General features: G+C 37.8%; 1 protein-coding gene across 1 annotated transcript in view; it reads left to right on the top strand.

Moving 5' to 3' along the window:
• GRAMD4 (GRAM domain containing 4) overlaps nucleotides 1–11,608 on the top strand; it is a gene marked incomplete at both ends in the record, with an annotated part of 15,495 nt that extends 3,887 nt beyond the window's left edge. The window contains 10 exons of the mRNA XM_010186544.1: nucleotides 383–474; nucleotides 2,054–2,145; nucleotides 3,173–3,221; nucleotides 3,993–4,064; nucleotides 5,380–5,423; nucleotides 5,524–5,633; nucleotides 6,896–7,050; nucleotides 9,536–9,571; nucleotides 10,942–11,089; nucleotides 11,515–11,608. Of these exons, the coding sequence (XP_010184846.1) occupies nucleotides 383–474; nucleotides 2,054–2,145; nucleotides 3,173–3,221; nucleotides 3,993–4,064; nucleotides 5,380–5,423; nucleotides 5,524–5,633; nucleotides 6,896–7,050; nucleotides 9,536–9,571; nucleotides 10,942–11,089; nucleotides 11,515–11,608 (892 nt within the window). The remainder of the gene's footprint in view (nucleotides 1–382; nucleotides 475–2,053; nucleotides 2,146–3,172; nucleotides 3,222–3,992; nucleotides 4,065–5,379; nucleotides 5,424–5,523; nucleotides 5,634–6,895; nucleotides 7,051–9,535; nucleotides 9,572–10,941; nucleotides 11,090–11,514) is intronic.
• Nucleotides 11,609–12,148: the final 540 nt, after the last annotated feature.

Below are 12,148 nucleotides of genomic sequence, written 5' to 3'. Positions count from 1 at the left end.
AGGAAGGCAAAACCAGTGTGCTCCAACAGAGAAAGCCTGACCTGCTCTGAGGTCTTTGGGGTGGTGTGAACAGGGCTCAGAACAGACTGCTGTCTGCATCCAGGGTGCCCTTGTAGAGGACATTGATTATTTTTGTCTATACTTCACGGTTCAGACGTAACCTTTGTCTTGAATAACACTTCAGTTTTTAGAAATGCATTACGTAACTAGTTGTTCAGTTACATTGCTGGGTTTCATTTTTCTTAATTTGGATAAGCCTTTTTATCTTTACATGTCTTGAATATTCCTATTCATTTTCTAATTTGGTTGTTTGTCATTTACAAGTGATTTAACCACTGCCAGCTAATTCTAACAGTTTTGTTTTTTCTCTGCTTCTGTTTAGAGAGAGGTGCCAAACCCGTTACTAATTTTGTGAAGAATCTTTCTGCCTTATCAGACTGGTATTCTATCTACACTTCTGCTATTGCCTTTATTGTAAGTTATCCTATTCCTCCAGGAGCAACAAGAACTTTTAAAATACATTATTTAATGAAATTTATCGAAACTGCCATACCTGAGTAAGGATTATGCTGCAGTTTAAGTCAAATCAAATAGTGTGATTTTTATTTAACACAAAATACCAGCAGTTTGCACTTAAATTACATTTCAAAGCCACTTAGATTTTAAATTCTGTTTATTGTAGTATAGTTTTGTAACTGTTAAAATAACTGAGAACAATGTGGGTGCTGTTCTCTCCTTTCTTGTTTCCTGTCTCCCTGTCCTGTAATTTGATGGTTACTTCAGCCTCTGCAAAATCTCTTGTTATTTAGGGCTGAAATGCTCATAGCAGCTATGTTTGATAAGAAGCTATCATTCACCATCGGTGCTCCTTGACCGACTAATCTCTTTGATTTGTTAAGATCATACTTACTGAAGGGAGACAGGCGGCCTTGATCTGAGTATCATTTAACGTGCAGACATTGTGAGCTACATTCAAGCATTCCCATGCTATGTAAGAAGGTTTGCATGTCACAAAGGAACCTAACTATTTAGTGGGGTTTAGATTTGTTTTTCTTCTAATTGTTAATAAAATTATCTAAATTCTTTTGGTCATGGTGTATATGAAATATTTTGATACTGAAGGAAATTGTAACGGGTAGTTATAGCTGAGTGTACCTGTTTGGTTGAAATCTCACACATCTTTTCATTAAATGATTCTTCCCTGTAAGTTTCAAAGCCTTATTTAGTGTTACTTTGCATGGCACAGCTTAGACAATATTGAGGAAGAGACTTGCCCCTCCCAGTGCCCTGTGTCTGTTCCTTCTCCTCATTTTCTGTCGCCTTTCTCGACAAACCCATTCTTCAGAAAAAAGCTGGAAGAAGGTACTTCAGCTGTTGTTCAGAAAGCTCTGGGAGCTCAGAGCCGGAGCAATGCTTCATTTTGGGGCTATCAGTAAAAGCCCTGGTGTCTGTCAGCAGGGAGGCTGTGGTCTTGTATTTTCTTAAGTTGGGAAGGGCACAGAGTACCTTTTGAAGCACTTTGTGTCTGTATTTGTTAGGAAAAATAAGACCTGTTTTCTTGCGATCTTTTTAATCTTGGTAAAAATTTGGGATTTAGTTGACCTGAAATAATACGTTGAGAGTTTATCCCATTGCCGTGTAAGGGGCTAATTGTCACAACTCTTCTACTGTACCATTGCTTCAACTGGTCTAGGGGCGGTCAGGCCATATCATGGTCGTGTAGCACATTCACAGACTTCAATATTTACTTTTTTTTTTCCTATACCTTCATGTAGTTACAGTGTTGGAAATATTCCTTCTTCAAACAGCTAAGTACTGTTTAAGTGACATCTCTAGAGATTTAGTTTAGTGTTATATTTTTAACAATTCATGAATTCAGTGCTATTGTCTGTCATGGGGTGGCTAAAATGTATTAACTTTTGTAATCTGACTTGTGTGGTTGAGAACCCAGCAGTACAGTGGGAAGTGGTATTTTGTACAACTCAATGTACCCCAGTTTGTAATCCACATCTCTCTCTTTTTCTTTTTTTTTTGTTTTCTTCTCAATCTGCAGATTTACATGAATGCTGTATGGCATGGCTGGGCCATTCCTATGTTCTTATTTTTAGCAATTTTGAGGTTGTCCCTAAATTACCTCATAGCCAGGTATTTACTTAAATACTAGATTATTCTCTTGTAACATTTGCTTGAAAGACATTTTATTATTCTTGCACTGAGTCGTAAACTGTTACCTTTTCTAATGGTGTAAGTTAAGTTAAACAAGGTAAAATTCAAACTCTAATATCCTTAATTACATTGCTCAATTCCTGTAATTTTTTACTATTCTAAGGAATTAACTTTACTTCCTGTGACTTGGGTTATCATAAATAATGCTGCATGTTCTCAGACAAATCCTTCAACACTTTAGAATTCTAAGATAAAAATACTCTGCAGTATTCAGAGTAGTTGGAGAACATCACCTTAAATATTAAACCCTGCCGCTTTTCCCTGGAGAGAATTTTCTTGCAGGCCTAAAATTGTAGTTTTGCCTTCTTTCAGTGGCCCTTGGCATACTTTATCCAGAGTATATTCCATTTGTCTATTCAGTCTCTATTAAAAATTAAGACTTTCTTTTCTTAAAAAACCTAAATTTTCTGTACTGAGACAGTCTTTTAAAAATGCTATTTTAGGCTGATGGTGTTTTTCCTCGTAAAATGATGGGAAGGATCTTAATGTGCATATTTAAAAATAATTTTCTGATTTTGTACTTAATACTTACTGTCTGACACTCTATTTAAAAATTACCAGGAGCAAATAGGCTCCAAAATAAGTCGATATACTTTTGTTCACATAAACAAGAAAGAAAAAATATTCCTAATTATTTAGTCTGTGCACGCAGTTCACTTTTGTTGTAAACCCACAAGCAGTGATTCTGTGTTGTATCTACCTAGCTAATATAACTTTTTTTAAATGTTTACACCTCTAAAGCTGTCTGTGATTGGCTGCTTGTGCTTATGTTACTTTGTGGGTTATTTACTGATTTGAGGATTTTTAATTTATGGTTTTTTAAAGCCATAAGTGCTTGTTACAGATAACTACTCTTTAACCTCTTATAAATAATCCATGTTGACAGGTGGAGAAGAAATACTTGCTCTCTTTACTTGCTCTCTTTAACTATTTCCATAACTTCTAGGGGTTGGAGAATACAGTGGAGCATTGTGCCTGAAGTTTCTGAACCCATGGTAGGTCTTTGGTCGTTTGACCTCTATGCCTCTGTTAAAAGTTGCACCTTCAAACCTTCCTCTGGGTTTCTGTGCGTCGCTGTAAAGGGAAAGAAGAGTCAGGTGCAAAAAGACACTACAGGTTTTTTCTCTTTAAATTTAGACATCTTCACTAACAGCACTAGGTTTGGGTGCTTCACCATAAAATATTGCAAACATGAATGACATTTCTGGAATAAATGTTAATATGCCAGCTTGGGACAAGTTATATCCTGGGGGATCTTCAAGAAGCTGTGCATTCTGTTTTCTCTGTAACATTTTTGAAATAAATATTGGCATATCCTGCTTTAAGCAGGAAGTATTGTAAGTATTAATGTAAGATGGGAAACTTTGAATTTCAAACCTTTTATTAAGACTTGTAAAACTTTTTTTTTTTAATTTTTAAAAAGATATTTCTGTGCTAGCCCAGACATAGGTCAATTTAAGTGTGTGGTCATAGACTGAGAGCTGTTGTATCCATGTTGCTCCAAAGACTTACTGTGTCTTTCACAGCCTCATATTACTGTGTTTGCATATACCATGGAGGAAAAGCACTGATAACTAAAGATAACCAGCAGTGAAAGATATAAACAGTCGACCTGAAACGAGAGAGGAACTTGGCAAATTTAGAGACTGTTTAAAGTGAGAGGACTATTGCCAGGAATGTTGAGGGGTCATGTTGTCATGAGGAATTTTGTAAAATACCAGTTTCAACTGAGCTGAAAATTAATGGATTTCTCTTTCTTACCCAAGGAACCCTCAAAAGAGGACCTGACAGTGTCTGAGAAGTTTCAGCTTGTTCTCGATGTGGCTCAGAAGGCGCAGGTACTGTGCTGCTCTTGGACCTCTCTAGCTGCGTCCTTAGAACAAGGAAGTTCATAGTCCAAGTGGTCAAAGTACTTTTGTCATGCAGATGTGAAAACAAGCACTTAAACAAGCAATAATTTCCCTGCAAAGGGATCCTTACTTATGAGCAATAGAGATCTTGATAAGATGCCTGGAGCTTCTGGAATGGCATCGTGCTTCAGAGAACTGGTTGAGGTTCTCCAGTCACGGCTCTGAGGAAGGTTGAAGGGGTTCAGAAGCAGCTTCTGACAGTTTTTTTGACTAATATATGCAAGTAAGCTTCTGAGAATCAGATGGTGAATCTTACCAATGTGCTGGTGTATGGATCCATATCTCAAATCTGCTATTCACAAAACTGGTGTAAGAGACCCTGTTTCTTCAGCTGTACCTTTAGCTGTAATTTATAGTTTGCACAGCACCTCTGAAATGCTCCATTTTAAGCAATGCCCCCCCAACACACAAAAGCCCTGAAATCTGCTGCTTGTGTGGGAGAGGGTGAGGAAGGTTTTCTCCCAGCTGCATCATTTTCATGAGCTACCCTAGCAGCTGAGTGACTCCACCAATGATGTGTCATTGCTGAAAGTAGTTTCCCTTTCTCTTGCTGACTGTGTACGCTCATCTCCTTCCTTCTGCTGGTGGTGGTGCATATGTTTATAGGAACACCTTTGGAAATTTATTGGGAAAGTGGAGTTTACAGGTGCTGTGACAGCAAGAATCGGTTAGACAAGATGGCTGAGTAACCCTCTTAGTCCTGAGCAGGGGTCTGTTTGCATCAACAGTTGTTGGAATTATGTAGGATCTAGTAACTCAACGGTTATGTCAGAAATACCTGGTGGCGGTGTGTTTCTAAAGACACCAAGAGTCCAACATTTTATGGACTCAGTGACCACTGCCCGAGATTGCAGTGCTCAAAATGTATGAAGAAACTTCCCTTTTTGCTACCTACTGACAGAAGCTCTTATCTCTTAGATTGGCAGCATAATTTAAAATATTTGCAATGATGTAAACACTTCCCCGATGTGACAGTGGGATCAGATAGTTTCTTCACTTCTAACAATCAATTATGAGTTACAGAACAAGGTGTTAAATGAGATGGAAGTCATTGAGTATTGCTATTCTTTTCTTATTTACTCAATTGTGAAGTGCATAAATGGCTAAAACTGAGTTTAAAAAATCACTTGTGGTAGTTGCTTATTACCAACCGAGTAAGATAACTCTGTTGGTTTCTATTATGTGGACAGAAAAACCCCAAATAATTCAGTACTTGGTTTTAATGCTCTTACTTCTTATGCAGAACCTTTTTGGCAAGATGGCAGATATACTGGAAAAAATTAAGAAGTAAGTTGTCTGACGTGAGTCTTACTTTTCCTCTCAGAACAAGACTTGACCAATGTCTGGAACACGTAATAAAATTTTGTTTCTTTTTTTTTGTTTTCAGCTTGTTCATGTGGGTCCAGCCAGAAATAACACAGAAGCTCTACATTGCTCTGTGGACAGCTTTTATTGCATCCTGCTTTTTGCCCTACAGGATAATTGGGCTTGCAATGGGTAAACACAATAAATAATTGACCTGTTAGATTTTTAGACTTGATGTGTTAAAACTTAACATGTTCTTTAGAGGGAGAATTTTAGAGTTTAAGAAAGAAATATCTACGTTAATAAATAATGCATTGTTTCAATGTATTTTCGTTATGCTTGGCATCGTTTTTCGTGTGCATTTTAAAAACTATCTCTGGGTACATAATATAATAGCAAAAGACTGGATAATGCATTGTCTCCTTGAAGAGGGAAGTTTATAATGAGCCATGAGCAGAGGTCTTCAGACTGTCAGCTGTAATGCTCGTGGCAAGTCCTAGATTTGGGGTTTTTTTAGACATTTATCCTTGCAAATTAAATATGTGGGACCATGTAGAAGGCATAAGGATGACAGGGTTGGAAAAAAATGAAAGAGTTAATGGGACTATTTGTAAAACTTGGAGGATAGGCTGAAAAAAGAACAGATTACTGTAGGTGAAGTCACAGATACTTGAAGTTTCAGCTGAGAATTGGGAAAAGAGGGTTTTCGCTATAGCATGAGACTGCCTTTTCTCTAAGATATGAACCCACATCTTGTGAACGAAGAATTCTCTCTTTTTCATTGTATTAAAGTAATGATATGATCAAATGGGTATTACTTCTAGTGCCTGTGAACTTCAAACTGTGTTAGCTTTAGCATAAATGTAGGTTTGCTTGACACAGCAATTGAGTTAGATGTGTGAGGAATTACTATTTTACTCTGACTGTTAGATCTGAATTGCATTTGGTAAAGTTCTGAGAGAGTATTTCAAGCCCTTCTATATCTAGCAGAATGCAAAGAAATGTCTTAGATAAGAGAATGTACTGAACTGGAAGATAGGGTTTAATGTAGTACATGAGAGCCCTCTGTTGCCATGTAAATTCTTGCACGGAGCTGCAGAGTTGAATGCTCTGACATGTATTCTGGTTTGGAAGTATATCACGTTTTCAGAATGCTTCTGGTAATAAGGAATGCATGTTTGAATTCTTTTAATATTATTCTGCATAATAAGAAGCTACATAAATGGTTTAAAAGAACTGGGGATGGGGAGGAAGGAATCTGGGCAGGGAAGAAAAAGAAAAATAATTTCCTGTCTTTGGAAGAAGAATCAAAATATTAAAACCAAGAGAATGGCTTAGCACTGTGACTGATGACACAGAATTTGATTTCATTCTTGAACTTGTTAAAACGTGATCAAAATGGTAATGTTCTTAATGCCCCTTCAATATGCATACTGAAGTGACCTTCTTTTCAGGACTCTATGCTGGAATCAAATTCTTCCTTATTGATTTTATCTTCAAACGATGCCCCAGACTAAGAGCTAAGTATGACACTCCCTATATCATCTGGACAAGCCTCCCAACAGATCCTCAGCTCAAAGAAAGGTCTAATGCTACAGTGTCGAGACGGGTAAGGGTAATGGATCTCTTTGTACCTCTGTTCCTAGTGTCTGCAAATCACATCCCTTTCTCCCTTTCCCTTTTCCCCAGTGACTACAGCACATTAAAGGGAAGGTTAATTAAATCCTAACAGTCAATGTTAGTTCTATTTTTTTATTATTTTCAAGAACTGCAGAGGTTTTTATATGGATTCTGTTTCTTGTCTGAAAGGAATCTATTATCAAAATGCGTATATAAATATACATACACACACTGAAAATTTTAGGAAGCTAAACCCACAAAAATAACACCATCCATATTCACATCAGTTTCTGTAACATACAGAAACATAACATACAAGTACATTCTGTGTGATTTTATTGTCAAAATTTGATCTTTTTTGGTTTTGATCTTTTTGTTTTCCCCTTCTCTGTTCTCAGACGTTCTTTTTCAGTGGAAATTCAGATGCACGTGTAGATTGAAGGACAGTTAGTTTAAAAACGAAATTAAAAAAGACTTGAGTATAATATGCAGCTTACTAATGGGATAAGCATTAACAGAGGTAATAAAGTAGTTTACGGATTTAGGCATTATGACTTACGGTTATTTGTATTAGGTGACCTTTTAGCATAGTGGTGACTAATGACTTTTCACTATGTTGGTACTCCCAACAGTAAATTTTTCCTTTGTTAATATCTCATAGTTAAATCTTTAAGTGCTGTGTTTTGTGCATCTTTGCAAGTTGTTCTGGGGCAAGTTGTGCTGGGACCTGAGATGATAACTGAAAAGAAAGGTTTTTTTACAACAGTATTTGTAATAAAACTTCAGTCTGATCCCATTTGCTTTTAATATGTCTTATTACAATATCTGATTACACTCATGAAGTATCTGAGTGCTGTCATAAGCTCCTTGACTAAAATGTGCAGCACTTAGCAATAATTCAGCCTGGGTACAGCTGGAGAGCAAAAGGCGTAAACACGCAAACCCTCGGTTGTTAACCTGTGAAGAAGAAATACAGGGTTCAGGGGATGATGGAGCAGTTGGTGGTAAAACAGCTGCAGCATAATCCGAGTATTTCAGAAGGAAGTAGAAGAGAGTCTCTGATGAAAACTGAGTCTTTCGCTCCTATTTTCCAAGGGATGAGAGAGATGAGTGAGTGCTTGGACAGAGCCGTCCATGGTCTGTGTTTCTCTTGCTTGCAGAGGATGGGCTTAAAAGTTTCTGTGCCTCTGGAGCGTACAGGTTATCATTCACAGACTGGTGGTGTGACAGTTCCTTGCTGAGTCTCTCTAATCTGCCTTAGAGGTGGAAAGGCTCTGTGTTGCTGAACTTGAATCCGTAAACTTAGTTAGAGAGTAATTATCCCTTCTGGCTTTCCCTTATGGCTTAAGTTTTGACAAGTAGACCAGGGTTTTAGTGCTGCTGTGTCTGACTTGATGGGCTTGGCTTGTCTCCCTGGAAAGAATATGCAGTACTACATTATCTGCTTCCAGACGTCTCTGAAAACATTAACTTGGTCTCAGTCATTTTAGACAAACTTTCTTACCCTGGAGAGATTTCTGGGAACCTCCCTAGTATAAAAAAAAATTATTATTTTTTTTTTTTACAAGAAGGTTAAAAATCAAGTAAGTTTTTCATTATTTTTTTTTCATAGAAAAGGCAGAGCCCAAAAGCATGTACTGCCAGCAAATGTACATTTCCTTTGTCTTCTTATCATTAAACAGCATACAGGACACTGTAAACCTAGACATAATGCAATATTCATTGCCTGTACCACCACTCTGACCCCATCCTTAGAGAACAATCTTGACAATTGGATCTGATGGGTAAAGGTTGCATGTCAAAAGCTGATGACAGATCAAGTGAAAAGGTATATCTCCAAGTATTCCTGCCTCCAGGATGTTGGTGACATTTTTAGACAGTCAGGACTCTTCCAGCATTACAAATCCAATCACTTCCACTTAGATTTAAGGCTTATCAAAACTGTATGCAATGCATTTCTTTTAGTAATCGACCACAGATTGTCTCAAGCCTAGGTGGTTATGGAAAAATTCAGTGCTTTTTTTAAGGGCAAAAGAAACATTTGCCTGTTTTAGGAAGGACTAGAAGCAAGAGCATAACTTTCTCACATCTTCAGCCACTGAATAGGATATGGTACTGAAATATAAACACCTTTTTTTTGATCTCTGTGTAACAGGTAGGTAGGAAGCGGTGTAGCAGAGAGCAGGACTAATTCTCCTTCCAGTGCAAAAGGCATTAGACCTCTTGCATGTTTTGGGCCATGGAGCTTCACCTGGTTACATGCATATGGAGCCAGATAACTTGTCCAAAAAAGCCTTCCAAACATTCATCTGATCTCTACTAGCATACAAATTCTTGGAGAAGCTGTTACTTCCCACTGTTTCAGGGGCTTGGTCGTTGCTAAGAGCACCACAGAAGGGCAGTAACAGAAGCAGTACCACAGTTATCATCAGCCATTTGCTTTCACATCAACTTTCTTTATTCTTTCCCCCGAGACATCGTTGTATTACAGTTGCCCTAAAAGCTGGATGGTAAATATCCTCTGTCATGCGTGTTTTGTCAGTCTGGTTTCTAGTCAGCGATTGCAGTGCGCATTTTCTTAATTTGCTTTTTATTTCTTCTGTTAGCACTAAATCCTGTAAAGTGTCAAGTGCTGCCAACTTAGGTGCAAAAAAAGCAGCAGAGGCTGGTTGGGCTCCAGCAGCACTGGGCCTTCACGGAAGAAGGGCTTAGTCCTGAGCCTGCGTGTTGTCAGGTGTTTAACTGCATGTGTGTGGTGGGCTGAGAATGGAGCTGCTAATGCTTCGGTGACAAAAGCCAGCCTTTGGGATCATGAGATGCCCCACCAGGATGGAAAAGCAAACGCAGGCAAGCTTTCCAAAAGAAACTGCCTGCCGTCCATGCAGAAGCAAGGCCTGTTTGCTAGGGCAGTCTCCAGTGCTTCAGGAGCTCTGTTTGAAAGTAGATTTTACTCAAGTGCTTTGGTTTTGAGAACTCCATGTTCCCTTTTCCTGCCCCCCAAGAACGCTGACAGCTATTCAAATTTTATTTCATGTGTCAACTCTCTCAAAATTCAGTGTATCTTCAAAGGAAAGATCAATGTCTCTAACACAACCTGAATAAATTGGTGTGCTCTAATCACTGATAAATCTTCCTTTTTTTAGTTGCATTCATTGTGTGTATTCTCTTGGTTTGTGAGCAAGATCTTGCAGCTTCACTCAGTTCATGTTTTATTCTATGTATTATACTGTTAAATAGACCTCACTTTTTTTCTTTTATCACTGTCACATTTGTGTTGTTTTGTTTCTTTTCCTGCTAGCTGTCAGGGCATGAAAAGGTACGGATCGTAGCGTGGAAAACTTCCTTTCAATTTCAGCATTGGTATTTGTAATGAGCTAATGCAGTTTTCTGTGGCTTTTCTTTGTTCATTTTTCTTTCTAAACTTACTTTGTTCATTAATATTTTGTACTTGATCTGTGTCTTGAAAACAAGCCAAGTACTGATAATGTATTAATTATTATTAGTCCCACCAGTATAATAATTGGAGTTGTGTGGAGTGCAGTGACTTAGCTGTATCTAATCGGATATACCCTTTCCTGTAGAAAGATGGTATTTTAAGGTAGGTGCATTTAGCACCATGCATTTTCACCCCTGCAAAGGGTGTCCCTCAAAGAGCAGCACTTTGAGAGGTTGTGTTCAGGTAGCACATTAGAGCTTTGTGTTGTAGCAGTAGTATAGTGCAATAGTCCAAAATTAACTTAATTGGAGTAGTTAGTGAAAATTGTTGCATTACAGATGGTTGTTTTGGGGTTGTTTTTTTTTTTAGAATAGATGTGTTATTTTTAAGAGTGCATCTTAAATGTTGCTGTTCAAGTTTTGGCATCTGTTTATTTTTCTGCAGCTTCAAACAGCAGCATCCAGGAGTTACGTGGGCTCCAGTACCCCGGCTGGAGTAAGCAAAGATGAAGACACGAGTCGTTTCCATACCACCAAGAGGGGCAATTTCCATGAAGTTTTTAACCTGTCTGAAAATGAGCGCCCTTTGCCAGGTATTTTACAACAGGGAGGCTTTTCTGAAAAGCCAAGGGTAGTTTAAAGCAGCATTCCCTTTCTGTGCAATGTACTGGTATAAGCTTTAGATCAAAAAGACTTGCTTTAAATTAGGATGAATGGAGACAGTCTCTTTCATTCCACATCCTTACAGGTCTTTGAAAGAATGCGCAGCCTGGCATGTCTTTTGTGGTAATGCAAATGGAGCAGTCCTGTTAAAGGGAGTAATTGTGTGGGTGGTATTCGTTTTGGGTTTTTTATTAAACCAGTGTTAAAACACATGATGATGTCTGAATATACCTTATTTAGGCTTTTCTTTGTAAACACTTTTATCTGAAGTTTAATTTTCAGTGTTTTCAGTTTATTGTTAGGGGTAATGCCTGTCTCTTTCTTAAAGTACGATTTCTTCTTATGACTTTTTCAGTGTGTGAAAATGGCTGGCGCTGTTGCTTGATTAACAGAGATAGGAAGATGCCTACAGACTACATCAGGAATGGAGTTCTTTATGTCACAGAAAAGTGAGTCATTGCACTCCACTCATTTCTTGGGAGGGAAATGCAACAGACATTAAAAATTTGAATCTAAAAGTAATCCTTTAACAATTTTTTGAAACAACAATGCCTTTTACATGGTTTTTTAAAACATTAAGAAGGGAACACAGGGGCGGGGAGAGAGCTGAATCTGGGCTGTGGCAATGCTGAACAGATGTGATTTTGCCTTGAAAGGCTTGCATAGGAATGCACAGTAGCACTGCATAGTCAGTTGTTAGTAGCTTCAGTTCTTGATGTGGATAACATGCTAACTATATATATGTGTGTGTGTGTGTGTGTGTGTGTGTGTGTGTATATATATATATATACACTAAAAAAGAAATCTAAAAGGTAAGTGTATTTTGGGAGTTGTGATCAGTAGTTATTTGGCAAATACTCTTAGTTTCTTTTTTTAAAGCAAATTGAATGTACAGCTTCCATGAAACAACATGCATCAAAAAGATATCAGAAATGCGAGCCCCTGGTTTCAGAACTAGTTATTTATATTTATATTTATATTTATATTTA

The sequence above is a fragment of the Mesitornis unicolor genome, unplaced genomic scaffold (genome assembly GCF_000695765.1).
Source record: "Mesitornis unicolor isolate BGI_N332 unplaced genomic scaffold, ASM69576v1 scaffold30586, whole genome shotgun sequence".
NCBI classification, from domain to species: domain Eukaryota; kingdom Metazoa; phylum Chordata; class Aves; order Mesitornithiformes; family Mesitornithidae; genus Mesitornis; species Mesitornis unicolor.
This window is presented reverse-complemented; position numbering and strand designations above follow the sequence as displayed.